The sequence below is a fragment of the Polypterus senegalus genome, chromosome 8 (assembly GCF_016835505.1).
Source record: "Polypterus senegalus isolate Bchr_013 chromosome 8, ASM1683550v1, whole genome shotgun sequence".
In the NCBI taxonomy this organism is placed as follows: domain Eukaryota; kingdom Metazoa; phylum Chordata; class Cladistia; order Polypteriformes; family Polypteridae; genus Polypterus; species Polypterus senegalus.
In genome coordinates this window covers 57,817,181-57,845,053 of record NC_053161.1, presented here as the reverse complement: position 1 = coordinate 57,845,053, position 27,873 = coordinate 57,817,181, and the positions used below count along the sequence as shown (strand labels likewise).

The window sequence follows — 27,873 nt, the reverse complement described above, 5'->3', positions numbered from 1 at the left end:
CACCTTCAGGTTACGCTTCACGAGTTGTACATATTCTGAGTCAGGTGACAAGCACTTTGTAACCCGCTGGGCACACAATAATGGCAGCCATAGGGGGAAAAAGTAACGCGAAATGGAAGCCATTGCAATTTTCATTTTAAGAATAATAAAAATAATAACAAAAGAAAACACATAAAGTTCTCTAAGAATCCTGAAAAAACAAATTGGCAAACAGAACGTACCTGGTGATGTGGTTGATCCAGTTGTAGTGGTTGTCGTTGATACTACTAAAAATACATAAAAATGTCAAACATTACCATTAAATCCAAAGAAAAACATCTGTCAGCTCAGAGTCCTCAAAGTAATATTTTTTCTGGTATGGAACATTTCTATTTATGATAGTTTACATTAACAACAGAATTTACCTGGTGATGTGGTTGATCCAGTAGGTGTTACTACAAAAAAAAAAGAAGAACATGATAATTATGTCATAATCTACCAAGAAATCTGAGGAAAAACATTTTTCAATTCAGAGTGCTCAAAATAATATTTCTTCTGTTATGGAACATTTCTCTTTATGGCCGTTTATTTTAAAAATGAATTTTCCTGGTGTTGTTGTTGTCTCTGTGACAGGTGAGGTCGTTACTGCAAAAAAGATAATAATAATGTGAAACGTTGCCATTGAACCTGAAGCAAAACCATCATCCTTTCAGTGTTTTTGAAAGTAATTTTTTTCTGGTATGGAACATTTATCTTTACTGCTCTGCGAAACCTTTCACATAACTCCCTATGCCATGTTAAAAGGAAATGACCCTGAAATCCTGAAGTACGAGTGCATTTCAGAAAATAGTGGATATCACAATAACTTTGTTAAGACACAAAAAATAAAAAAACATGGCTAAATCTTTTACTGTACACTGTATATAACCTGATATTTAGAATTTAATAGCAAGAGGTATTGCCATATTTGGTCGAATGCAACCCTGAAAATAAATTACACTCTTTATTCAATATGAGATTGCGGTCATGAAAAAATCCCTCATTTCATTGAAAAATAAAGTCAGCTTAGATACATATGTTTTTTATCTCACAAACCATAAAATGAAGCTAAATTCTCTCTTTTACAGACTGTAATACCTTCTTTGTTCCTGGATACCCAGGGAGAGAAACTCTGCACTTGTTCGATAATGTTTAAGGAATGTTGATCAACTGAGGAATGTCAACTAATTCTGATCATTTCTAAGTTACATAAGGAAAGGGAAAAATCCCTCTGATGGGTAAAACGTTGACGTAAAGACAAGTAGTCAAAGCATTAAACATGGTAAATGCTGTTCTGAAATATTTGGACAAGCTGGTCTGTTATAGTTTTCAATTTTGTAGTTCTTCGGCCTTAAACAAAAAAAACTTTACACTTAAGCATTTTGGAAAGTTACATTTCACAAAGTTGACAAAACACATTTTGAACACTGCGACACGCTGAATTGTTCTGCTTTTGTTAAGACTGAAGTCATTGAAAAGGTCTTGTGCTTGTAATGCAGGACATTGCTATCTGATATTTCCAAGAGCTGAAGAAACCTTTTAATGTCAAAACTGGGGCAACTGTGGTTTTTCAAAAGTAAAATGAGACTCTGCAGTTCACCTAATCCATTTCACACTGTGTGGGATGGTGGGGTAGGGGAGGTGTAGAACACATCCCTGCATCATTCACATCGACCTAGAAAACACCTCAGGGCAAGATACCAGACCATCGTAGAACCTACTCACACAGACTAAGCAGGGCCAGTTTTGAGTCCCCTGTACATCTAATCTGCACGTTTGTAGGAGTGTTGAAAGAATCGGGAATAACCAGAGGAGGACCCAAATCAGAAATGGGGACATGGAGCAAACAGCACACAAACAACTAGGTGGTGCGAATTCAGACTTAGGACGACAGTTTCATAAGGCCACAACACCAATGTGCATAAAAAACAATCGTTTGCAATGCAATGAGACGTTCTGATTTAGCATACCTCTAAGAATTAACTCACTATACTTCCAAGAGAAATTTGAATTTGCCAATTTTAAGATTGGGTACTCAGTAATTCATTGAAAAGAACATCGCTTGAAGATGATAGTTGTACTGATTTAACAAAATAATAAAGAACAGATAAAGATGGCGGCCACTGTCAAGAACATTACTTTAATGGACTCATTTAAAAGGAAATGGCAGAACATTTGTTGTTTGTAGTCGAAGGGTGCATCAGAGGGTTCTTCAGGATAAAAGGAGGTCAGTATAGTAATGACAGAGATTTGTAACTTAAAATGATGGTGTCTCTATAAACTCAAGCCCTTTAAGGATATTTACTGAAATTGATTGGTTGCAGCACTACTTTGTCACTCTAAGACATCCTTTAATTTAGGTCATTTTAAGGAATGCTTAATATCGTGAGGTCACCTTACATAATATGGCCACCTTCAGGTTACGCTTCACGAGTTGTACATATTCTGAGTCAGGTGACAAGCACTTTGTAACCGCTGGGCACACAATAATGGCAGCCATAGGGGAAAAAGTAACGAAATGGAAGCCATTGCAATTTTCATTTTAAGAATAATAAAAATAATAACAAAAGAAAACACATAAAGTTCTCTAAGAATCCTGAAAAAACAAATTGGCAAACAGAACGTACCTGGTGATGTGGTTGATCCAGTTGTAGTGGTTGTCGTTGATACTACTAAAAATACATAAAAATGTCAAACATTACCATTAAATCCAAAGAAAAACATCTGTCAGCTCAGAGTCCTCAAAGTAATATTTTTTCTGGTATGGAACATTTCTATTTATGATAGTTTACATTAACAACAGAATTTACCTGGTGATGTGGTTGATCCAGTAGGTGTTACTACAAAAAAAAAAAGAAGAACATGATAATTATGTCATAATCTACCAAGAAATCTGAGGAAAAACATTTTTCAATTCAGAGTGCTCAAAATAATATTTCTTCTGTTATGGAACATTTCTCTTTATGGCCGTTTATTTTAAAAATGAATTTTCCTGGTGTTGTTGTTGTCTCTGTGACAGGTGAGGTCGTTACTGCAAAAAAGATAATAATAATGTGAAACGTTGCCATTGAACCTGAAGCAAAACCATCATCCTTTCAGTGTTTTTGAAAGTAATTTTTTTCTGGTATGGAACATTTATCTTTACTGCTCTGCGAAACCTTTCACATAACTCCCTATGCCATGTTAAAAGGAAATGACCCTGAAATCCTGAAGTACGAGTGCATTTCAGAAAATAGTGGATATCACAATAACTTTGTTAAGACACAAAAAATAAAAAAACATGGCTAAATCTTTTACTGTACACTGTATATAACCTGATATTTAGAATTTAATAGCAAGAGGTATTGCCATATTTGGTCGAATGCAACCCTGAAAATAAATTACACTCTTTATTCAATATGAGATTGCGGTCATGAAAAAATCCCTCATTTCATTGAAAAATAAAGTCAGCTTAGATACATATGTTTTTTATCTCACAAACCATAAAATGAAGCTAAATTCTCTCTTTTACAGACTGTAATACCTTCTTTGTTCCTGGATACCCAGGAGAGAAACTCTGCACTTGTTCGATAATGTTTAAGGAATGTTGATCAACTGAGGAATGTCAACTAATTCTGATCATTTCTAAGTTACATAAGGAAAGGGAAAAATCCCTCTGATGGGTAAAACGTTGACGTAAAGACAAGTAGTCAAAGCATTAAACATGGTAAATGCTGTTCTGAAATATTTGGACAAGCTGGTCTGTTATAGTTTTCAATTTTGTAGTTCTTCGGCCTTAAACAAAAAAAACTTTACACTTAAGCATTTTGGAAAGTTACATTTCACAAAGTTGACAAAACACATTTTGAACACTGCGACACGCTGAATTGTTCTGCTTTTGTTAAGACTGAAGTCATTGAAAAGGTCTTGTGCTTGTAATGCAGGACATTGCTATCTGATATTTCCAAGAGCTGAAGAAACCTTTTAATGTCAAAACTGGGGCAACTGTGGTTTTTCAAAAGTAAAATGAGACTCTGCAGTTCACCTAATCCATTTCACACTGTGTGGGATGGTGGGGTAGGGGAGGTGTAGAACACATCCCTGCATCATTCACATCGACCTAGAAAACACCTCAGGGCAAGATACCAGACCATCGTAGAACCTACTCACACAGACTAAGCAGGGCCAGTTTTGAGTCCCCTGTACATCTAATCTGCACGTTTGTAGGAGTGTTGAAAGAATCGGGAATAACCAGAGGAGGACCCAAATCAGAAATGGGGACATGGAGCAAACAGCACACAAACAACTAGGTGGTGCTAATTCAGACTTAGGACGACAGTTTCATAAGGCCACAACACCAATGTGCATAAAAAACAATCGTTTGCAATGCAATGAGACGTTCTGATTTAGCATACCTCTAAGAATTAACTCACTATACTTCCAAGAGAAATTTGAATTTGCCAATTTTAAGATTGGGTACTCAGTAATTCATTGAAAAGAACATCGCTTGAAGATGATAGTTGTACTGATTTAACAAAATAATAAAGAACAGATAAAGATGGCGGCCACTGTCAAGAACATTACTTTAATGGACTCATTTAAAAGGAAATGGCAGAACATTTGTTGTTTGTAGTCGAAGGGTGCATCAGAGGGTTCTTCAGGATAAAAGGAGGTCAGTATAGTAATGACAGAGATTTGTAACTTAAAATGATGGTGTCTCTATAAACTCAAGCCCTTTAAGGATATTTACTGAAATTGATTGGTTGCAGCACTACTTTGTCACTCTAAGACATCCTTTAATTTAGGTCATTTTAAGGAATGCTTAATATCGTGAGGTCACCTTACATAATATGGCCACCTTCAGGTTACGCTTCACGAGTTGTACATATTCTGAGTCAGGTGACAAGCACTTTGTAACCCGCTGGGCACACAATAATGGCAGCCATAGGGGGAAAAAGTAACGCGAAATGGAAGCCATTGCAATTTTCATTTTAAGAATAATAAAAATAATAACAAAAGAAAACACATAAAGTTCTCTAAGAATCCTGAAAAAACAAATTGGCAAACAGAACGTACCTGGTGATGTGGTTGATCCAGTTGTAGTGGTTGTCGTTGATACTACTAAAAATACATAAAAATGTCAAACATTACCATTAAATCCAAAGAAAAACATCTGTCAGCTCAGAGTCCTCAAAGTAATATTTTTTCTGGTATGGAACATTTCTATTTATGATAGTTTACATTAACAACAGAATTTACCTGGTGATGTGGTTGATCCAGTAGGTGTTACTACAAAAAAAAAAGAAGAACATGATAATTATGTCATAATCTACCAAGAAATCTGAGGAAAAACATTTTTCAATTCAGAGTGCTCAAAATAATATTTCTTCTGTTATGGAACATTTCTCTTTATGGCCGTTTATTTTAAAAATGAATTTTCCTGGTGTTGTTGTTGTCTCTGTGACAGGTGAGGTCGTTACTGCAAAAAAGATAATAATAATGTGAAACGTTGCCATTGAACCTGAAGCAAAACCATCATCCTTTCAGTGTTTTTGAAAGTAATTTTTTTCTGGTATGGAACATTTATCTTTACTGCTCTGCGAAACCTTTCACATAACTCCCTATGCCATGTTAAAAGGAAATGACCCTGAAATCCTGAAGTACGAGTGCATTTCAGAAAATAGTGGATATCACAATAACTTTGTTAAGACACAAAAAATAAAAAAACATGGCTAAATCTTTTACTGTACACTGTATATAACCTGATATTTAGAATTTAATAGCAAGAGGTATTGCCATATTTGGTCGAATGCAACCCTGAAAATAAATTACACTCTTTATTCAATATGAGATTGCGGTCATGAAAAAATCCCTCATTTCATTGAAAAATAAAGTCAGCTTAGATACATATGTTTTTTATCTCACAAACCATAAAATGAAGCTAAATTCTCTCTTTTACAGACTGTAATACCTTCTTTGTTCCTGGATACCCAGGGAGAGAAACTCTGCACTTGTTCGATAATGTTTAAGGAATGTTGATCAACTGAGGAATGTCAACTAATTCTGATCATTTCTAAGTTACATAAGGAAAGGGAAAAATCCCTCTGATGGGTAAAACGTTGACGTAAAGACAAGTAGTCAAAGCATTAAACATGGTAAATGCTGTTCTGAAATATTTGGACAAGCTGGTCTGTTATAGTTTTCAATTTTGTAGTTCTTCGGCCTTAAACAAAAAAAACTTTACACTTAAGCATTTTGGAAAGTTACATTTCACAAAGTTGACAAAACACATTTTGAACACTGCGACACGCTGAATTGTTCTGCTTTTGTTAAGACTGAAGTCATTGAAAAGGTCTTGTGCTTGTAATGCAGGACATTGCTATCTGATATTTCCAAGAGCTGAAGAAACCTTTTAATGTCAAAACTGGGGCAACTGTGGTTTTTCAAAAGTAAAATGAGACTCTGCAGTTCACCTAATCCATTTCACACTGTGTGGGATGGTGGGGTAGGGGAGGTGTAGAACACATCCCTGCATCATTCACATCGACCTAGAAAACACCTCAGGGCAAGATACCAGACCATCGTAGAACCTACTCACACAGACTAAGCAGGGCCAGTTTTGAGTCCCCTGTACATCTAATCTGCACGTTTGTAGGAGTGTTGAAAGAATCGGGAATAACCAGAGGAGGACCCAAATCAGAAATGGGGACATGGAGCAAACAGCACACAAACAACTAGGTGGTGCGAATTCAGACTTAGGACGACAGTTTCATAAGGCCACAACACCAATGTGCATAAAAAACAATCGTTTGCAATGCAATGAGACGTTCTGATTTAGCATACCTCTAAGAATTAACTCACTATACTTCCAAGAGAAATTTGAATTTGCCAATTTTATGATTGGGTACTCAGTAATTCATTGAAAAGAACATCGCTTGAAGATGATAGTTGTACTGATTTAACAAAATAATAAAGAACAGATAAAGATGGCGGCCACTGTCAAGAACATTACTTTAATGGACTCATTTAAAAGGAAATGGCAGAACATTTGTTGTTTGTAGTCGAAGGGTGCATCAGAGGGTTCTTCAGGATAAAAGGAGGTCAGTATAGTAATGACAGAGATTTGTAACTTAAAATGATGGTGTCTCTATAAACTCAAGCCCTTTAAGGATATTTACTGAAATTGATTGGTTGCAGCACTACTTTGTCACTCTAAGACATCCTTTAATTTAGGTCATTTTAAGGAATGCTTAATATCGTGAGGTCACCTTACATAATATGGCCACCTTCAGGTTACGCTTCACGAGTTGTACATATTCTGAGTCAGGTGACAAGCACTTTGTAACCCGCTGGGCACACAATAATGGCAGCCATAGGGGGAAAAAGTAACGCGAAATGGAAGCCATTGCAATTTTCATTTTAAGAATAATAAAAATAATAACAAAAGAAAACACATAAAGTTCTCTAAGAATCCTGAAAAAACAAATTGGCAAACAGAACGTACCTGGTGATGTGGTTGATCCAGTTGTAGTGGTTGTCGTTGATACTACTAAAAATACATAAAAATGTCAAACATTACCATTAAATCCAAAGAAAAACATCTGTCAGCTCAGAGTCCTCAAAGTAATATTTTTTCTGGTATGGAACATTTCTATTTATGATAGTTTACATTAACAACAGAATTTACCTGGTGATGTGGTTGATCCAGTAGGTGTTACTACAAAAAAAAAAAGAAGAACATGATAATTATGTCATAATCTACCAAGAAATCTGAGGAAAAACATTTTTCAATTCAGAGTGCTCAAAATAATATTTCTTCTGTTATGGAACATTTCTCTTTATGGCCGTTTATTTTAAAATGAATTTTCCTGGTGTTGTTGTTGTCTCTGTGACAGGTGAGGTCGTTACTGCAAAAAAGATAATAATAATGTGAAACGTTGCCATTGAACCTGAAGCAAAACCATCATCCTTTCAGTGTTTTTGAAAGTAATTTTTTTCTGGTATGGAACATTTATCTTTACTGCTCTGCGAAACCTTTCACATAACTCCCTATGCCATGTTAAAAGGAAATGACCCTGAAATCCTGAAGTACGAGTGCATTTCAGAAAATAGTGGATATCACAATAACTTTGTTAAGACACAAAAAATAAAAAAACATGGCTAAATCTTTTACTGTACACTGTATATAACCTGATATTTAGAATTTAATAGCAAGAGGTATTGCCATATTTGGTCGAATGCAACCCTGAAAATAAATTACACTCTTTATTCAATATGAGATTGCGGTCATGAAAAAATCCCTCATTTCATTGAAAAATAAAGTCAGCTTAGATACATATGTTTTTTATCTCACAAACCATAAAATGAAGCTAAATTCTCTCTTTTACAGACTGTAATACCTTCTTTGTTCCTGGATACCCAGGGAGAGAAACTCTGCACTTGTTCGATAATGTTTAAGGAATGTTGATCAACTGAGGAATGTCAACTAATTCTGATCATTTCTAAGTTACATAAGGAAAGGGAAAAATCCCTCTGATGGGTAAAACGTTGACGTAAAGACAAGTAGTCAAAGCATTAAACATGGTAAATGCTGTTCTGAAATATTTGGACAAGCTGGTCTGTTATAGTTTTCAATTTTGTAGTTCTTCGGCCTTAAACAAAAAAAACTTTACACTTAAGCATTTTGGAAAGTTACATTTCACAAAGTTGACAAAACACATTTTGAACACTGCGACACGCTGAATTGTTCTGCTTTTGTTAAGACTGAAGTCATTGAAAAGGTCTTGTGCTTGTAATGCAGGACATTGCTATCTGATATTTCCAAGAGCTGAAGAAACCTTTTAATGTCAAAACTGGGGCAACTGTGGTTTTTCAAAAGTAAAATGAGACTCTGCAGTTCACCTAATCCATTTCACACTGTGTGGGATGGTGGGGTAGGGGAGGTGTAGAACACATCCCTGCATCATTCACATCGACCTAGAAAACACCTCAGGGCAAGATACCAGACCATCGTAGAACCTACTCACACAGACTAAGCAGGGCCAGTTTTGAGTCCCCTGTACATCTAATCTGCACGTTTGTAGGAGTGTTGAAAGAATCGGGAATAACCAGAGGAGGACCCAAATCAGAAATGGGGACATGGAGCAAACAGCACACAAACAACTAGGTGGTGCGGAATTCAGACTTAGGACGACAGTTTCATAAGGCCACAACACCAATGTGCATAAAAAACAATCGTTTGCAATGCAATGAGACGTTCTGATTTAGCATACCTCTAAGAATTAACTCACTATACTTCCAAGAGAAATTTGAATTTGCCAATTTTATGATTGGGTACTCAGTAATTCATTGAAAAGAACATCGCTTGAAGATGATAGTTGTACTGATTTAACAAAATAATAAAGAACAGATAAAGATGGCGGCCACTGTCAAGAACATTACTTTAATGGACTCATTTAAAAGGAAATGGCAGAACATTTGTTGTTTGTAGTCGAAGGGTGCATCAGAGGGTTCTTCAGGATAAAAGGAGGTCAGTATAGTAATGACAGAGATTTGTAACTTAAAATGATGGTGTCTCTATAAACTCAAGCCCTTTAAGGATATTTACTGAAATTGATTGGTTGCAGCACTACTTTGTCACTCTAAGACATCCTTTAATTTAGGTCATTTTAAGGAATGCTTAATATCGTGAGGTCACCTTACATAATATGGCCACCTTCAGGTTACGCTTCACGAGTTGTACATATTCTGAGTCAGGTGACAAGCACTTTGTAACCCGCTGGGCACACAATAATGGCAGCCATAGGGGGAAAAAGTAACGCGAAATGGAAGCCATTGCAATTTTCATTTTAAGAATAATAAAAATAATAACAAAAGAAAACACATAAAGTTCTCTAAGAATCCTGAAAAAACAAATTGGCAAACAGAACGTACCTGGTGATGTGGTTGATCCAGTTGTAGTGGTTGTCGTTGATACTACTAAAAATACATAAAAATGTCAAACATTACCATTAAATCCAAAGAAAAACATCTGTCAGCTCAGAGTCCTCAAAGTAATATTTTTTCTGGTATGGAACATTTCTATTTATGATAGTTTACATTAACAACAGAATTTACCTGGTGATGTGGTTGATCCAGTAGGTGTTACTACAAAAAAAAAAAGAAGAACATGATAATTATGTCATAATCTACCAAGAAATCTGAGGAAAAACATTTTTCAATTCAGAGTGCTCAAAATAATATTTCTTCTGTTATGGAACATTTCTCTTTATGGCCGTTTATTTTAAAAATGAATTTTCCTGGTGTTGTTGTTGTCTCTGTGACAGGTGAGGTCGTTACTGCAAAAAAGATAATAATAATGTGAAACGTTGCCATTGAACCTGAAGCAAAACCATCATCCTTTCAGTGTTTTTGAAAGTAATTTTTTTCTGGTATGGAACATTTATCTTTACTGCTCTGCGAAACCTTTCACATAACTCCCTATGCCATGTTAAAAGGAAATGACCCTGAAATCCTGAAGTACGAGTGCATTTCAGAAAATAGTGGATATCACAATAACTTTGTTAAGACACAAAAAATAAAAAAACATGGCTAAATCTTTTACTGTACACTGTATATAACCTGATATTTAGAATTTAATAGCAAGAGGTATTGCCATATTTGGTCGAATGCAACCCTGAAAATAAATTACACTCTTTATTCAATATGAGATTGCGGTCATGAAAAAATCCCTCATTTCATTGAAAAATAAAGTCAGCTTAGATACATATGTTTTTTATCTCACAAACCATAAAATGAAGCTAAATTCTCTCTTTTACAGACTGTAATACCTTCTTTGTTCCTGGATACCCAGGAGAGAAACTCTGCACTTGTTCGATAATGTTTAAGGAATGTTGATCAACTGAGGAATGTCAACTAATTCTGATCATTTCTAAGTTACATAAGGAAAGGGAAAAATCCCTCTGATGGGTAAAACGTTGACGTAAAGACAAGTAGTCAAAGCATTAAACATGGTAAATGCTGTTCTGAAATATTTGGACAAGCTGGTCTGTTATAGTTTTCAATTTTGTAGTTCTTCGGCCTTAAACAAAAAAAACTTTACACTTAAGCATTTTGGAAAGTTACATTTCACAAAGTTGACAAAACACATTTTGAACACTGCGACACGCTGAATTGTTCTGCTTTTGTTAAGACTGAAGTCATTGAAAAGGTCTTGTGCTTGTAATGCAGGACATTGCTATCTGATATTTCCAAGAGCTGAAGAAACCTTTTAATGTCAAAACTGGGGCAACTGTGGTTTTTCAAAAGTAAAATGAGACTCTGCAGTTCACCTAATCCATTTCACACTGTGTGGGATGGTGGGGTAGGGGAGGTGTAGAACACATCCCTGCATCATTCACATCGACCTAGAAAACACCTCAGGGCAAGATACCAGACCATCGTAGAACCTACTCACACAGACTAAGCAGGGCCAGTTTTGAGTCCCCTGTACATCTAATCTGCACGTTTGTAGGAGTGTTGAAAGAATCGGGAATAACCAGAGGAGGACCCAAATCAGAAATGGGGACATGGAGCAAACAGCACACAAACAACTAGGTGGTGCGAATTCAGACTTAGGACGACAGTTTCATAAGGCCACAACACCAATGTGCATAAAAAACAATCGTTTGCAATGCAATGAGACGTTCTGATTTAGCATACCTCTAAGAATTAACTCACTATACTTCCAAGAGAAATTTGAATTTGCCAATTTTATGATTGGGTACTCAGTAATTCATTGAAAAGAACATCGCTTGAAGATGATAGTTGTACTGATTTAACAAAATAATAAAGAACAGATAAAGATGGCGGCCACTGTCAAGAACATTACTTTAATGGACTCATTTAAAAGGAAATGGCAGAACATTTGTTGTTTGTAGTCGAAGGGTGCATCAGAGGGTTCTTCAGGATAAAAGGAGGTCAGTATAGTAATGACAGAGATTTGTAACTTAAAATGATGGTGTCTCTATAAACTCAAGCCCTTTAAGGATATTTACTGAAATTGATTGGTTGCAGCACTACTTTGTCACTCTAAGACATCCTTTAATTTAGGTCATTTTAAGGAATGCTTAATATCGTGAGGTCACCTTACATAATATGGCCACCTTCAGGTTACGCTTCACGAGTTGTACATATTCTGAGTCAGGTGACAAGCACTTTGTAACCCGCTGGGGACACAATAATGGCAGCCATAGGGGAAAAAGTAACGAAATGGAAGCCATTGCAATTTTCATTTTAAGAATAATAAAAATAATAACAAAAGAAAACACATAAAGTTCTCTAAGAATCCTGAAAAAACAAATTGGCAAACAGAACGTACCTGGTGATGTGGTTGATCCAGTTGTAGTGGTTGTCGTTGATACTACTAAAAATACATAAAAATGTCAAACATTACCATTAAATCCAAAGAAAAACATCTGTCAGCTCAGAGTCCTCAAAGTAATATTTTTTCTGGTATGGAACATTTCTATTTATGATAGTTTACATTAACAACAGAATTTACCTGGTGATGTGGTTGATCCAGTAGGTGTTACTACAAAAAAAAAAAGAAGAACATGATAATTATGTCATAATCTACCAAGAAATCTGAGGAAAAACATTTTTCAATTCAGAGTGCTCAAAATAATATTTCTTCTGTTATGGAACATTTCTCTTTATGGCCGTTTATTTTAAAAATGAATTTTCCTGGTGTTGTTGTTGTCTCTGTGACAGGTGAGGTCGTTACTGCAAAAAAGATAATAATAATGTGAAACGTTGCCATTGAACCTGAAGCAAAACCATCATCCTTTCAGTGTTTTTGAAAGTAATTTTTTTCTGGTATGGAACATTTATCTTTACTGCTCTGCGAAACCTTTCACATAACTCCCTATGCCATGTTAAAAGGAAATGACCCTGAAATCCTGAAGTACGAGTGCATTTCAGAAAATAGTGGATATCACAATAACTTTGTTAAGACACAAAAAATAAAAAAACATGGCTAAATCTTTTACTGTACACTGTATATAACCTGATATTTAGAATTTAATAGCAAGAGGTATTGCCATATTTGGTCGAATGCAACCCTGAAAATAAATTACACTCTTTATTCAATATGAGATTGCGGTCATGAAAAAATCCCTCATTTCATTGAAAAATAAAGTCAGCTTAGATACATATGTTTTTTATCTCACAAACCATAAAATGAAGCTAAATTCTCTCTTTTACAGACTGTAATACCTTCTTTGTTCCTGGATACCCAGGGAGAGAAACTCTGCACTTGTTCGATAATGTTTAAGGAATGTTGATCAACTGAGGAATGTCAACTAATTCTGATCATTTCTAAGTTACATAAGGAAAGGGAAAAATCCCTCTGATGGGTAAAACGTTGACGTAAAGACAAGTAGTCAAAGCATTAAACATGGTAAATGCTGTTCTGAAATATTTGGACAAGCTGGTCTGTTATAGTTTTCAATTTTGTAGTTCTTCGGCCTTAAACAAAAAAAAAACTTTACACTTAAGCATTTTGGAAAGTTACATTTCACAAAGTTGACAAAACACATTTTGAACACTGCGACACGCTGAATTGTTCTGCTTTTGTTAAGACTGAAGTCATTGAAAAGGTCTTGTGCTTGTAATGCAGGACATTGCTATCTGATATTTCCAAGAGCTGAAGAAACCTTTTAATGTCAAAACTGGGGCAACTGTGGTTTTTCAAAAGTAAAATGAGACTCTGCAGTTCACCTAATCCATTTCACACTGTGTGGGATGGTGGGGTAGGGGAGGTGTAGAACACATCCCTGCATCATTCACATCGACCTAGAAAACACCTCAGGGCAAGATACCAGACCATCGTAGAACCTACTCACACAGACTAAGCAGGGCCAGTTTTGAGTCCCCTGTACATCTAATCTGCACGTTTGTAGGAGTGTTGAAAGAATCGGGAATAACCAGAGGAGGACCCAAATCAGAAATGGGGACATGGAGCAAACAGCACACAAACAACTAGGTGGTGCGGAATTCAGACTTAGGACGACAGTTTCATAAGGCCACAACACCAATGTGCATAAAAAACAATCGTTTGCAATGCAATGAGACGTTCTGATTTAGCATACCTCTAAGAATTAACTCACTATACTTCCAAGAGAAATTTGAATTTGCCAATTTTACGATTGGGTACTCAGTAATTCATTGAAAAGAACATCGCTTGAAGATGATAGTTGTACTGATTTAACAAAATAATAAAGAACAGATAAAGATGGCGGCCACTGTCAAGAACATTACTTTAATGGACTCATTTAAAAGGAAATGGCAGAACATTTGTTGTTTGTAGTCGAAGGGTGCATCAGAGGGTTCTTCAGGATAAAAGGAGGTCAGTATAGTAATGACAGAGATTTGTAACTTAAAATGATGGTGTCTCTATAAACTCAAGCCCTTTAAGGATATTTACTGAAATTGATTGGTTGCAGCACTACTTTGTCACTCTAAGACATCCTTTAATTTAGGTCATTTTAAGGAATGCTTAATATCGTGAGGTCACCTTACATAATATGGCCACCTTCAGGTTACGCTTCACGAGTTGTACATATTCTGAGTCAGGTGACAAGCACTTTGTAACCCGCTGGGCACACAATAATGGCAGCCATAGGGGAAAAAGTAACGAAATGGAAGCCATTGCAATTTTCATTTTAAGAATAATAAAAATAATAACAAAAGAAAACACATAAAGTTCTCTAAGAATCCTGAAAAAACAAATTGGCAAACAGAACGTACCTGGTGATGTGGTTGACGAGTTGTAGTGGTTGTCGTTGATACTACTAAAAATACATAAAAATGTCAAACATTACCATTAAATCCAAAGAAAAACATCTGTCAGCTCAGAGTCCTCAAAGTAATATTTTTTCTGGTATGGAACATTTCTATTTATGATAGTTTACATTAACAACAGAATTTACCTGGTGATGTGGTTGATCCAGTAGGTGTTACTACAAAAAAAAAAGAAGAACATGATAATTATGTCATAATCTACCAAGAAATCTGAGGAAAAACATTTTTCAATTCAGAGTGCTCAAAATAATATTTCTTCTGTTATGGAACATTTCTCTTTATGGCCGTTTATTTTAAAAATGAATTTTCCTGGTGTTGTTGTTGTCTCTGTGACAGGTGAGGTCGTTACTGCAAAAAAGATAATAATAATGTGAAACGTTGCCATTGAACCTGAAGCAAAACCATCATCCTTTCAGTGTTTTTGAAAGTAATTTTTTTCTGGTATGGAACATTTATCTTTACTGCTCTGCGAAACCTTTCACATAACTCCCTATGCCATGTTAAAAGGAAATGACCCTGAAATCCTGAAGTACGAGTGCATTTCAGAAAATAGTGGATATCACAATAACTTTGTTAAGACACAAAAAATAAAAAAACATGGCTAAATCTTTTACTGTACACTGTATATAACCTGATATTTAGAATTTAATAGCAAGAGGTATTGCCATATTTGGTCGAATGCAACCCTGAAAATAAATTACACTCTTTATTCAATATGAGATTGCGGTCATGAAAAAATCCCTCATTTCATTGAAAAATAAAGTCAGCTTAGATACATATGTTTTTTATCTCACAAACCATAAAATGAAGCTAAATTCTCTCTTTTACAGACTGTAATACCTTCTTTGTTCCTGGATACCCAGGAGAGAAACTCTGCACTTGTTCGATAATGTTTAAGGAATGTTGATCAACTGAGGAATGTCAACTAATTCTGATCATTTCTAAGTTACATAAGGAAAGGGAAAAATCCCTCTGATGGGTAAAACGTTGACGTAAAGACAAGTAGTCAAAGCATTAAACATGGTAAATGCTGTTCTGAAATATTTGGACAAGCTGGTCTGTTATAGTTTTCAATTTTGTAGTTCTTCGGCCTTAAACAAAAAAAAAACTTTACACTTAAGCATTTTGGAAAGTTACATTTCACAAAGTTGACAAAACACATTTTGAACACTGCGACACGCTGAATTGTTCTGCTTTTGTTAAGACTGAAGTCATTGAAAAGGTCTTGTGCTTGTAATGCAGGACATTGCTATCTGATATTTCCAAGAGCTGAAGAAACCTTTTAATGTCAAAACTGGGGCAACTGTGGTTTTTCAAAAGTAAAATGAGACTCTGCAGTTCACCTAATCCATTTCACACTGTGTGGGATGGTGGGGTAGGGGAGGTGTAGAACACATCCCTGCATCATTCACATCGACCTAGAAAACACCTCAGGGCAAGATACCAGACCATCGTAGAACCTACTCACACAGACTAAGCAGGGCCAGTTTTGAGTCCCCTGTACATCTAATCTGCACGTTTGTAGGAGTGTTGAAAGAATCGGGAATAACCAGAGGAGGACCCAAATCAGAAATGGGGACATGGAGCAAACAGCACACAAACAACTAGGTGGTGCGAATTCAGACTTAGGACGACAGTTTCATAAGGCCACAACACCAATGTGCATAAAAAACAATCGTTTGCAATGCAATGAGACGTTCTGATTTAGCATACCTCTAAGAATTAACTCACTATACTTCCAAGAGAAATTTGAATTTGCCAATTTTACGATTGGGTACTCAGTAATTCATTGAAAAGAACATCGCTTGAAGATGATAGTTGTACTGATTTAACAAAATAATAAAGAACAGATAAAGATGGCGGCCACTGTCAAGAACATTACTTTAATGGACTCATTTAAAAGGAAATGGCAGAACATTTGTTGTTTGTAGTCGAAGGGTGCATCAGAGGGTTCTTCAGGATAAAAGGAGGTCAGTATAGTAATGACAGAGATTTGTAACTTAAAATGATGGTGTCTCTATAAACTCAAGCCCTTTAAGGATATTTACTGAAATTGATTGGTTGCAGCACTACTTTGTCACTCTAAGACATCCTTTAATTTAGGTCATTTTAAGGAATGCTTAATATCGTGAGGTCACCTTACATAATATGGCCACCTTCAGGTTACGCTTCACGAGTTGTACATATTCTGAGTCAGGTGACAAGCACTTTGTAACCTGCTGGGCACACAATAATGGCAGCCATAGGGGAAAAAGTAACGCAAATGGAAGCCATTGCAATTTTCATTTTAAGAATAATAAAAATAATAACAAAAGAAAACACATAAAGTTCTCTAAGAATCCTGAAAAAACAAATTGGCAAACAGAACGTACCTGGTGATGTGGTTGATCCAGTTGTAGTGGTTGTCGTTGATACTACTAAAAATACATAAAAATGTCAAACATTACCATTAAATCCAAAGAAAAACATCTGTCAGCTCAGAGTCCTCAAAGTAATATTTTTTCTGGTATGGAACATTTCTATTTATGATAGTTTACATTAACAACAGAATTTACCTGGTGATGTGGTTGATCCAGTAGGTGTTACTACAAAAAAAAAAAGAAGAACATGATAATTAAGTCATAATCTACCAAGAAATCAGAGGAAAAACATTTTTCAATTCAGAGTGCTCAAAATAATATTTCTTCTGTTATGGAACATTTCTCTTTATGGCTGTTTATTTTAAAAATGAATTTTCCTGTTGTTGTTGTTGTCTCTGTGACAGGTGAGGTCGTTACTGCAAAAAAGATAATAATAATGTGAAACGTTGCCATTGAACCTGAAGCAAAACCATCATCCTTTCAGTGTTTTTGAAAGTAATATTTCTTCTGGTATGGAACATTTCTGGTGATGTTGTTGAATTACCAGGTTCAGGTGGTATTTCTAAAAAAAAAAAAAAAAAAGAAGAAGACGAACAATGGTAATTATGTCATAATCTACCAAGAAATCTTAGGAAAAACATTTTGCAGTTCAGAGTTCTCAAAATAATATTTCTTTTGTTATGGAACATTTCTGTTTATGGCTGTTTACTTTAAAAATGAATTTAACTGGTGATGTTGTTGACCCAGTTATAATCAGTGTTAAAACAATAACAAAATGATAATAATAATACAAATAATGTCAGAAACTCCCAAGAAATCTGGAACATTATTCTTTATGGTGTGACAGATAGGGGGGCGCTATCGCTCCCTTGAACCCCTGTCCAAGACGCCAGACACCAGATAAAAGTCCAAAAGTTGACTTTATCTTCCATAATGCACAAAGCACCCTCTCCTCCACTATACTAATTAACTAATCACAAGCTCAGCTTTCCGTCTGGAAGCTTCATCTGTCCTTTTATACTCCCTGACCCAGAAGTGTTCCCAATCCCCAGTCTATGTGATTCTTTATCACTTCCGGGTCAGGTACAAGTCCTTTTCTTCACCCCGGAAGTACTTCACTTCTGTCGTCACTCTTCCTATGATGCACTTCCGGGTTATAGGGCACATATGACTCTTTGCTCCCCCCTGCAGCTCCCTCTTGCCGCCCCTGTGGTAATGAGCAAGGCTGTGGATGAAATCTACATTGTCTATGATGCAATGCTGGTCTTCGGGGCAGCTCCATACTGCAGGGAGGGCTCCATTAGGGGGCCTGGGGGTATTGGCCGGGATGACAGCCAAAGACCACAATGGTTATTTATTCAAAAATAGAATTTATCTGGTATTTTCGTTTTCTCTGTGATAGATTTTGGTGTTAGCAAAAAAAAAACATAATAGTAATGTTTAAAGCTGCCATTAAACTCTAAGTTAAACTGTCATCCTTTCAGAGTGTTTGAAAGTATATTTCTTCTGGTATGAAATATATATATCCTTACTGATCTGCAACGCATCTTTTGTTAAAATCCCAGTGCCATTTTAAAACAAAATGACACTACACTCGTTAATTATTGTTGTATTTCAGAAAAGTTGTAGATATCACAATGACTTTGTTAACACACAAGAAAACATTGGATACATTTTTCATTGTATTGTAGAATTTAATTGCAAGAAGTTTCGAATACAATCGTGAAAGTACTGTAAATTACACTCTATTGTCTATGAGATTAGGATGTGGGAAATGAAAAAAAATCCTGTTTTATCAAAAAATAGTCATTTTAGATAAATGTTTATGTCACAGTTGATAAAATAAACCTTATCTGTCTGTTTTACAACTTGTAATTCCTTCTTCATTCCTGCATACCCATAGATAGAAACTCTGAACTTGTTTGATAATGTTTAACTAATCTTGATGAAGAGAGAATTAATTCTGATTATTTTTAAATTACACAAGTAATAGAAGAAATCACTCTGAAGAGTTGAATAATGCAGAGAAATACAAGTACTCAAAGCTTTAAAGACTGCAAATGTTGTTCTCAAAAGTTTGGAGAAGCCTACATGCTGCCTAGTTTTCTAATCAGAGAAATCAAAATGATTCAAGCATTTTTAAAGGTGCGAGGGGTTTCTTTTGCTACAATGCTTTTCACTAACAGCATCTACATGAAGGAGAAAATAAATCAATTTGGAGGGTTGGTTTTACTCAGGCTCGGGTACTAATTCATTTTGAGAATGTCATACGAATAAAGAAGATTTCAATTCTTTTAGCTTCTTTTAGGATGATAGATTCATTTGGCCAGAACACCTTGAGCATAAAAAAAAAATTATTTGCAAAGATTTGAGATGTTCTGATTTAGCACTTCCAACAGACAATGACAAGAGAAATTTAAATTTGCCATTTTTATATTGGGTACCCTACTAATTTATTGCAAAAAACATGTTTTGATGATAATGGTTTTACTGCTTTAATAAGACATTAAAGATAAGATAAAGATGATTGCCACTGTCAGGAATTTTTTAGTAAATTTCTTACAAACTCATTTTAAAGGGAATGACAAGAATATTTGTTTTTTGTTCTTGAGGGGTGTATCAGGATGATCAAATGATAGACATCACTATTTTTATTTCCATGAAATCTCTTTTTACAGTTTCTCTTTGTGTTAATTTTTTTTCTTTAATAACACTTGAATTTCTATATAAAATAAATTTTATATTGTAAGATTGAGAGTATTTACTTTAAAAAAGAGAATATCTTTATATTTTATAGTGATGGACAAAATCTGTTAAAAAACAAAAAATGTTACTAAATCAATTCTGGTATTGTACAAGAAAATATCACTTATTTGGAATAATATGAAAACCTTGTAAAATGTAACTACTTTTTTTCTTTAAAATACCTTTTGCAATGTGCATATACAGCATGTGTATATCTTAATAGAATACTTAAAGGTAAATTATCTTTTTTAAAAAATAGGTATGTAGTTATGAATCACTGGGCCTCCTCCTCCAGCATGCACTTGGCTGCATTTGCATTTTCTTTTCACATCGATAAATCCAATATATACACTGTTAGTTGAGGTTACTGTATGTTAATTCATGTAAATTGTTGTATCTCAATAACAAAAATTCTCATACGCAATAGAAAACTCTAGACGAGAACAGGCCATTCAGCCCAACAAAGCTCGCCAATCCTATCCACTTGTTTCCTTCAAGAAAACATCAAGTCGAGTTTTGAAAGTCCCTAACATCTTACTGTCTACCACACTACTTGGTAGCTTATTCCAAGTGTCTATCGTTCTTTGTGTAAAGAAAAACTTCTTAATGTTTGTGCTAAATTTACACTTAACAAGTGTCCAACTGTGTCCCTGTGTTCTTGATGAACTAATTTTAAAATAACAGTCTCGCTCCACTGTACTAATTCCCTTCATAATTTCAATCATGTCACCTCCAAAACTGCACTTTGACTTCCTATGTGTAATACTTTTACTGACATTAAATTTCATCTGCCCAATTCTGTATGCTATCCAAGTGCTTCTGTAATGATATAACAGATTCCAAAATACCTGCTAGTCCACCTCTTTTTGTATCTTCTAGAAACTTAACCTATCCAAATCATTTATATATATAAAAAAATAGCAATGGCCCAAGCACTGACCCCTATGGAACACCACTCTTAACATCAGCTAATTATGATGAGTTTCCTCGCACCATCACCCTCTGTTTCCTGTGTCTGAGCCAATTCTGCACCCATCTAAAAACATCACCCTGAACTCCCACTTCTTTTAGTTTGATGCCCAACCTCTCATGTGGCACCTTATCAAATACTTTCTGAAAGTCAAGATAAATAATATCATAAGCTCCATTTTGATTGTATCCTTTTGTTGCCTCCTCATAGAATTCCAGCAGGTTAATAAAACACGCCCTCCTTCTTCGGATCCCATGCTGACTGTTCCTAGTAACTCCTGCCCTTGCCTGGTGTTGCTCAATTTCATCCTCAATAATTCCTTCCATTAAGGAATTATTATGGATAATAATAATTAAAATTATAATAAGAAAAATACAGCACTTATAATCACCTGAATTTCTATAGTACTTTAATAGATCGTCAGCTAATCTGAAATATATTGGTGCTCTAGTTCTATCATTTAGCTAAAGTAACATACATAAACTCACCTGAAAGAGAATTACAATGTTTTTCACTCAATTTGGAAAATGAAATACACAGCCATCATCAATTTGACATGGTACAGTAGAACTCATAAGGTGGCACAGTATGGACAGAGCAAAGTGCTAGATGACAGGTCAATTGCAAAGTTTTCTCAGACACGGCAGACTCAAAAATGTACGCAAATATGAGAATTAACAGTGGGCTTTTTTGTGAACCTGGAAGGACTGATGAAACATAATACTTTGCAAATGAAGTTCCACTTGAGAAAAAAATTATTTGAGTACAGCCATGTAGAAATGCTGGTGCAGTATTTAAGTCTGTGCGCACACAATAACACATACTAAATCACATACAAACATGACTCCCTTTATATCATAGTTATTTCATTTTCTTGAGTCACAAGAGTACTTTATAGACATAGGTACTGTATTTGGAAAATGTTTTTTTTTTTTTTTTGCTTTGATACTGTATATATGTGATATGTAAACACACCAGGAACTTTTCAAAGATAGAGGCTAGGAGCTGCTCTCTCTCATGCTTATACAGTGCATTGCTGCACCCACCACATGACAAACCAGCTTAGGGCCCAAGTGCAGCTATGCAATGGATGACACCTCAGCACCACAATATTTCAGATGGAATGGAACAGTGTGATGTTTTTTTTATGGTGGCTAGAGTGCCAATTCTGCCACCAACCCCCAGGTTTTTCCCTGCAGGTTGCAGGGCCTACATGCAGTGCTGGACGCAGATTAATGTCATATCCAGGACAGAGCAATTTCAGGTTAAGGTCCTTGCTGAAAGGCCCAACAAAGTAGAGTCACTTTTGGCATTTACGAGATTTGAACCGGCAACCTTCTAGTTACCAGTGCAAATCCCTAGCCTCAGAGCCACCACTCTGCCTACAAAGACGGGTTCAAAGATGTGGGAATTTTTAATGTATAATGGAATTTGTTTAACAATACAGAAACAATTTACAAATTGTGACCATGTGGACCTCATGTTTTCTGTGTTTCTGAAAGAGAGTAAATTAGGTTTTAAATGTACTAGCTTGTTATCTTCATTCACTAATCCTACTTTTGCTTTTGTTGAATAGACAGCTGCTTCCTTTAGTAAAAAACAGCTTTAGATGCTGTGATTTAAAAGAAAATCAGGCTTTTTTTGAGAAAGGTGTGATTTTCTTTTATGACGTGTACATAATTTCTTTTACATTAGTTCCAGAAACAGTAGGTGTCCAGATTTGTACTTATTTATACATGTTGTCGTACATACTGTATGAATTGAATTATGATGTTATGTTTACTCCTTATTACTTTTCACAACTTTATTTCATCCCACAGGAGGACTGAAATGCTTCCTTTTAATTAAAGTATAGCCAATCGACTGTTTCTCAATTTACCTATAATGCCTTTTTTATATATTAACAAAGTAGGACATTATGCCCGCTCAAGGGTTTTTGGGAAAGCATTTGTATTCTAAAGTTGCTCTTTAGTCTCTTAAAATGGATTGCTTTTGGGAAACCCACCCCTGATCTGCACACTGGAAGAAATGGATTCACTGCACCTCCTGAATGAAATTACATATACTTACTTCAAATATTTTTATTTGGTACTTCAGTTCTTTTAATGGATATCTTTTGAAAGACATCATTTGTATTGCTTTTGTAAACATAGGGTTTTTCTTGCCTTGCTCCCTTAGCTTGCCTGAATAGGTTCTGACCTAACTGCTGCCCTGCTCAAGATTATGCAGGCTTAGAATATATTGTGGTTATATTAAATATCACAAGCAGGGCTGAGAATATGTGCTTAAATCATTTTAATTACCTTGAAATTGTATTGATTTCACTAAGATGTGCACTCTGTGTTGTTCACCCAGTCTGAATTGCAAAATAAATGAAGGGGCAAGGAAACTTTATGTCCATCCATCCAACAATCCTCTTCCGCTTATCTGGGGTCGGGTCGCGGGGGCAGCAGCTTGAGCAGAGAGGCCCAGACTACCCTCTCCCCGGCCACTTCTTCTAGCTCTTCCGGGAGAATCCCAAGGTGTTCCCAGGCCAGCCGGGAGACATAGTCCCTTCAGCGTGTCCTGGTTCTTCCCCGGGGCCTTCTCCCTGTTGGACATGCCCAGAACACCTCACCAGGGAGGCGTCCAGGAGGCATCCTGATCAGATGCCCGAGCCACCTCATTTGACTCCTCTCGATGTGGAGGAGCAGCGGCTCTACTCTGAGCCCGTCCCGGTTGACTGAGCTTCTCCCCCTATCTTTAAGGGAAAGCCCAGACACCCTGAGGAAGAATTGGTTCACAGCTGAGTGTGAAGTGGCTGGGATGAGAATCAGCAACTCCAAATCCGAGACCATGGTCCTCAGCCGGAAAAAGGTGGAGTGCCCTCTCAGGATTGGGGGAGAGTTCCTGCCCCAAGGTGGAGGAGTTCAAGTGGAAACTTTATGTATGTATCCAAAATATATATAAGGATGGAAAACAAATGAATAACCTTCTGAAAATGAAGTATCACTAAAACAAAACTAAAACTATAAACATGTACATGAAGAAAATAAAAAAAATGACATTTAGTGTAAATAGAGCCTCTGTGAGGTGGAGTATGTGGGCATTTTAAGTGGCTCAGTAATACACACAGAAAATAAGCAGCCTGGAGATACAATGTGAGCTCACAACCTGAAAAGTGAAGGAAAAGGATTGGTTGTGATCTTTGCCAGATTAAAGCCATTTTAGCTATAGCTCCAGATGTTAGACCATGGAAAGTGCATTTTCAAATGTAGAAGACGGAAGGTAATTTCACTTGTAAAATAATAAATAAATAGGATAAAAAAATTATAGCACTGAAGAGTGGTGTGTAACAGCATGTTCTGTTATGTTGTATATATCTACAGGGTGGTCCAGATCTGATTATGCAATTTTCATTACGCTATAACTTATTAAGTTTATTACATAGAGCCTGTATCCAACTGGAGGACAAGAGGGACATTACATGGAAAATCAGTGAATTAATTCAATGTAAGTCCATTTTTGTTTATTACAAGATATTTTTGTCTTGTATTGTTTTCCTGTATTGCATTAAAAGTTGCATAATTAGATCTGGACCACCTTATATTCATGCTTCTTTGTTTACATTACTGTGATCTTCTTTGGTAGATAAACCATGTCCTTGAGGCATTTGATTATTTTAAAAGCCTTTGTGTTTTCTGTCATTTGTACTAACTTTTGAGTTGTGGACATGTGAAAATGCTAAATGCATTTACATAACACACCCTTTATCCCCAGACTTCAGAGACTTGTGGTGGGGTGGCTTTGTAGTGGGTTGTGCCCTTATTGTCAAGTGGTGCACCAAAAACTCCAGATGAAGGTGCAAGACGTGATAGTCTATTATCATTTTGGTATATGACCTCCTTAGATTTTATGCAAGAGTTATACTGCCTGCAAAGCTTGTCTTAGGAGACCTATGCAATGAGATATGTGGATGGGATGAAGAACTGGAAATCAAGCACATTCAGTAATGGAAAACATGAAACAATGGCTTACGGTTATTAGTAAACAATAATGTAAAAAGATGCATCAAACATGCATGATTTGGAACCATAAAATCGACACAGATGCACTATTTTGCAGATGCCAGTGTAGATGGTTATGGCACCGTCAGATATTTTCACTTGACTAGCAAAGAAAGCAAAAAGCATTCTTCACTCTTAATGGTGAAATCTAGATTGGCATCGTTGAAGCATGACACACTTCCACCTCAGTCAACTACAAGAATATCCAGAAGAAATAATGACTTTAAAGAAAAATATGTGTTAAAAAGAACAGACTTTAAACTGGACCTAATCATAGAAGATGGAATTCTGAGAGTCAGAAGTCAATCCTGGGTATGATGGTAAACTGCATCCTGCCCTGCAAGTGCTCCTTCTACTTGTAGGGAAAACTAGGGTGTTGATGGCAGGATTGGCATTCCGGCCTCCGTAAAACACTTGTAAAAAACTTTACAGAGCTCTGAAACTGCAGACGGAACTCCTTTCTGCTCTCTGTGGGAGTAGCTCTGCCTCACATTTTGAAAGGGAGAAAGGAAAGCCCTTGGGAGCCTCACCCGAGGAAGAGTCAAAATCGTTGAAGAGCCAATGAGGCCAGGCTTGTTGGGGATCGGAACTGATGTGGTGCTGAGGCGTTGCCTGCTGCACAGCAGCACTTGGGTCCAAGTTTGAGGTGGTCATTCCGGATAGGCACGTGAAACATCTTGTCTCTCCGGCATGATGATCATCTTCCTCTGCTGTTGGAGTAGCTTTGTAAACTGCGCATTTTAGTGGCAGCACTCTCTGAGATACGCAGATATGGGACTGGCATATCTCCGTATGTGGGGACACCTTTTAATGATCCAGTCACTCTTATGACTGTTATACTCAGGGAGTAGCTATTTCTGTGATGGATTGGCTCCTTCCAGTGGTGTCTGCTGTCACTCCTTTCAACAAGCTTATTATGAGACTCAGATTAAGGCACTCTCTGGGTGTCTTGCATGTTGTCTCAGTGTATGCTCCAACTACAATGTGTGATGTCTTGGTGAGGGAGACATTCTATTCTCAACTTCACTTGTTGGTTGTAATGCAACCATGACATGACACTCCACTGGTCATAGGTGATTTTAATGCGGCCACAGGCACAGACAGGGCTGGCTATGAGGATTCTGTTGGTTACCATGGGTCTGGCGACCTTAGTGAAAATGGCTCTGTGTTCCTTGACTTTGCAAAAAGTCAGAGGCTGCGGATCACTGGATCCTGGTTCTAACGCCCTGAGCCGCATCATTGGACTTGGTACTCCAATATTGGTGGGGCGGTGAAGGATGTTGATCACATTCTTGAGGGCAAACACTGGAGACTCCTACAGAAGTGCAGGGTCTATTGAAGTGCCCAGTTTGTGAATTATGACTGCAGACTTGTTGTTGCTACTCTGAAGATTCAGTTTAGGTCCAGTAGGCTTCCACCTACTAGACGAATGAGGCTGGGCCTAACCAGACTCCAAGATCAGGCTGTTTCCAATGAGTTTGTGTGAGGAATTGCAGACTTGGATGTGACTGCCAATTCTAATGTGATGTGGAAGAAAGATTCTAAACTCAATACGCAACTAACAAAACACTTGGTGATTAAACACTCCAAACAGTAATGTGTGAAATTGAATTAATCATTAACAACAGACCCCTTACAAAGGTATCAAATGACCAAAATCATTTAGAAGCACAGACACCTAATTTACTGCTATTGAAAATACACAGGACTCTGAGGCTGATTTATTTTGGATAAGATGATTTAGAGTATTTGCCAGTACTTCCAAGAATGTCATAAATGTTGTTTTTTTTTAATACCAGCACTCCATAATGCTTTGTGAGGCCAGTGCAATGTCCTCTAGAAGTTTAACAGCCAACCTTCATGGGACCGCCACCCTGGGTATATAATGCTAACCATTTACATTACAGACACTGTATGACGAATTATCTGTGCTTGTAGCGATGTGCAGGTTGATATTTTAAATTCTGTGTCAATATAAGAGAAGGAGGCACGTACCCCATGCATGCATAATAATTAGCCACATGGAGCAGGGAGAGTGAAAACAAGCCTCGAAAGAGCCCGACACCATAAAAACAGAGGAGAGTCTATGAGATGACAATAATAACAAAAGATGTATTACTATTTACAAGATGTTTCTGTTTTTGGATAGAATAAAAAGTACAAAGGATCATCACAGGCAGTTTTGACTTAGAGTACCTTAAGCACGACTTCAAAATATAGAAGGAGCCAGCAGTTTCAATCATGACATGCCATTTTGAATTGTCTGCCTTTAAAAGACCTATATTTTTTTCTGACATTTGACTATGATTTCAGCATTTCCACTTTGTTTTGACAAAATCTGTGATTTCATTTTTGATATCAAAGAGACACAATGGTGCGGTGGTTTGCCACTGCTGCCCCACAGCTCCTGTCACCTTTTTGGCCACAATAATTGGTTCAGTATAGTTGGTAGAAATTTTCCTAGCCCTCGGGAAAACTTTAAAGACAACTGCACCATTATAATCTAGTCAAATCAAGTTCAGTTAGTCCTTCCCCATTTTCACTAAGTTTGCTGTGATTTTGGTGAACACACAGTGAAGTGAACTCAGCAATGCAGAAGTATAGAACAAAGCAAAACAAGATACCTAATTTTGGTATTTTTGTGTGAACTGTTATGCTTTTAATCTTAATAAAATTTTTAAAAGAGAGATACTTAGACTGTAGAGTTATTTGGACATGTGTCACACTATTGCCAGAATCATTCTGTGAAGTACATTGAAACTAAAGAATGTGGAAATTAGACAAACACAGCTACACCATATATCCTACTCAAAAAATTAAAGGAACACTTTTTAATCCAAGTATAGCATCAAGTCAATGAAACCTCTGGTATATTGATCTGGTCAGTAAAGTAGTAGAAGGGGTTGTTAATCAG

The 27,873-nt window shown here is 36.3% G+C and overlaps 1 protein-coding gene across 1 annotated transcript in view; it reads right to left on the bottom strand.

Moving 5' to 3' along the window:
- The window catches only part of LOC120534550 (mucin-19-like), a 131,339-nt gene that overhangs the window by 4,334 nt on the left and 99,132 nt on the right, over positions 1-27,873 (bottom strand). Inside the window, exons 35-50 of the mRNA XM_039762145.1 lie at positions 17,724-17,760; positions 17,394-17,425; positions 17,211-17,255; positions 14,967-14,996; positions 12,539-12,568; positions 12,356-12,400; positions 10,114-10,143; positions 9,931-9,975; positions 7,685-7,714; positions 7,502-7,546; positions 5,257-5,286; positions 5,074-5,118; positions 2,829-2,858; positions 2,646-2,690; positions 405-434; positions 4-266 (exon numbers count right to left, since the gene is read on the bottom strand). Of these exons, the coding sequence (XP_039618079.1) occupies positions 4-266; positions 405-434; positions 2,646-2,690; positions 2,829-2,858; positions 5,074-5,118; positions 5,257-5,286; positions 7,502-7,546; positions 7,685-7,714; positions 9,931-9,975; positions 10,114-10,143; positions 12,356-12,400; positions 12,539-12,568; positions 14,967-14,996; positions 17,211-17,255; positions 17,394-17,425; positions 17,724-17,760 (812 nt within the window). The remainder of the gene's footprint in view (positions 1-3; positions 267-404; positions 435-2,645; positions 2,691-2,828; positions 2,859-5,073; positions 5,119-5,256; positions 5,287-7,501; positions 7,547-7,684; positions 7,715-9,930; positions 9,976-10,113; positions 10,144-12,355; positions 12,401-12,538; positions 12,569-14,966; positions 14,997-17,210; positions 17,256-17,393; positions 17,426-17,723; positions 17,761-27,873) is intronic.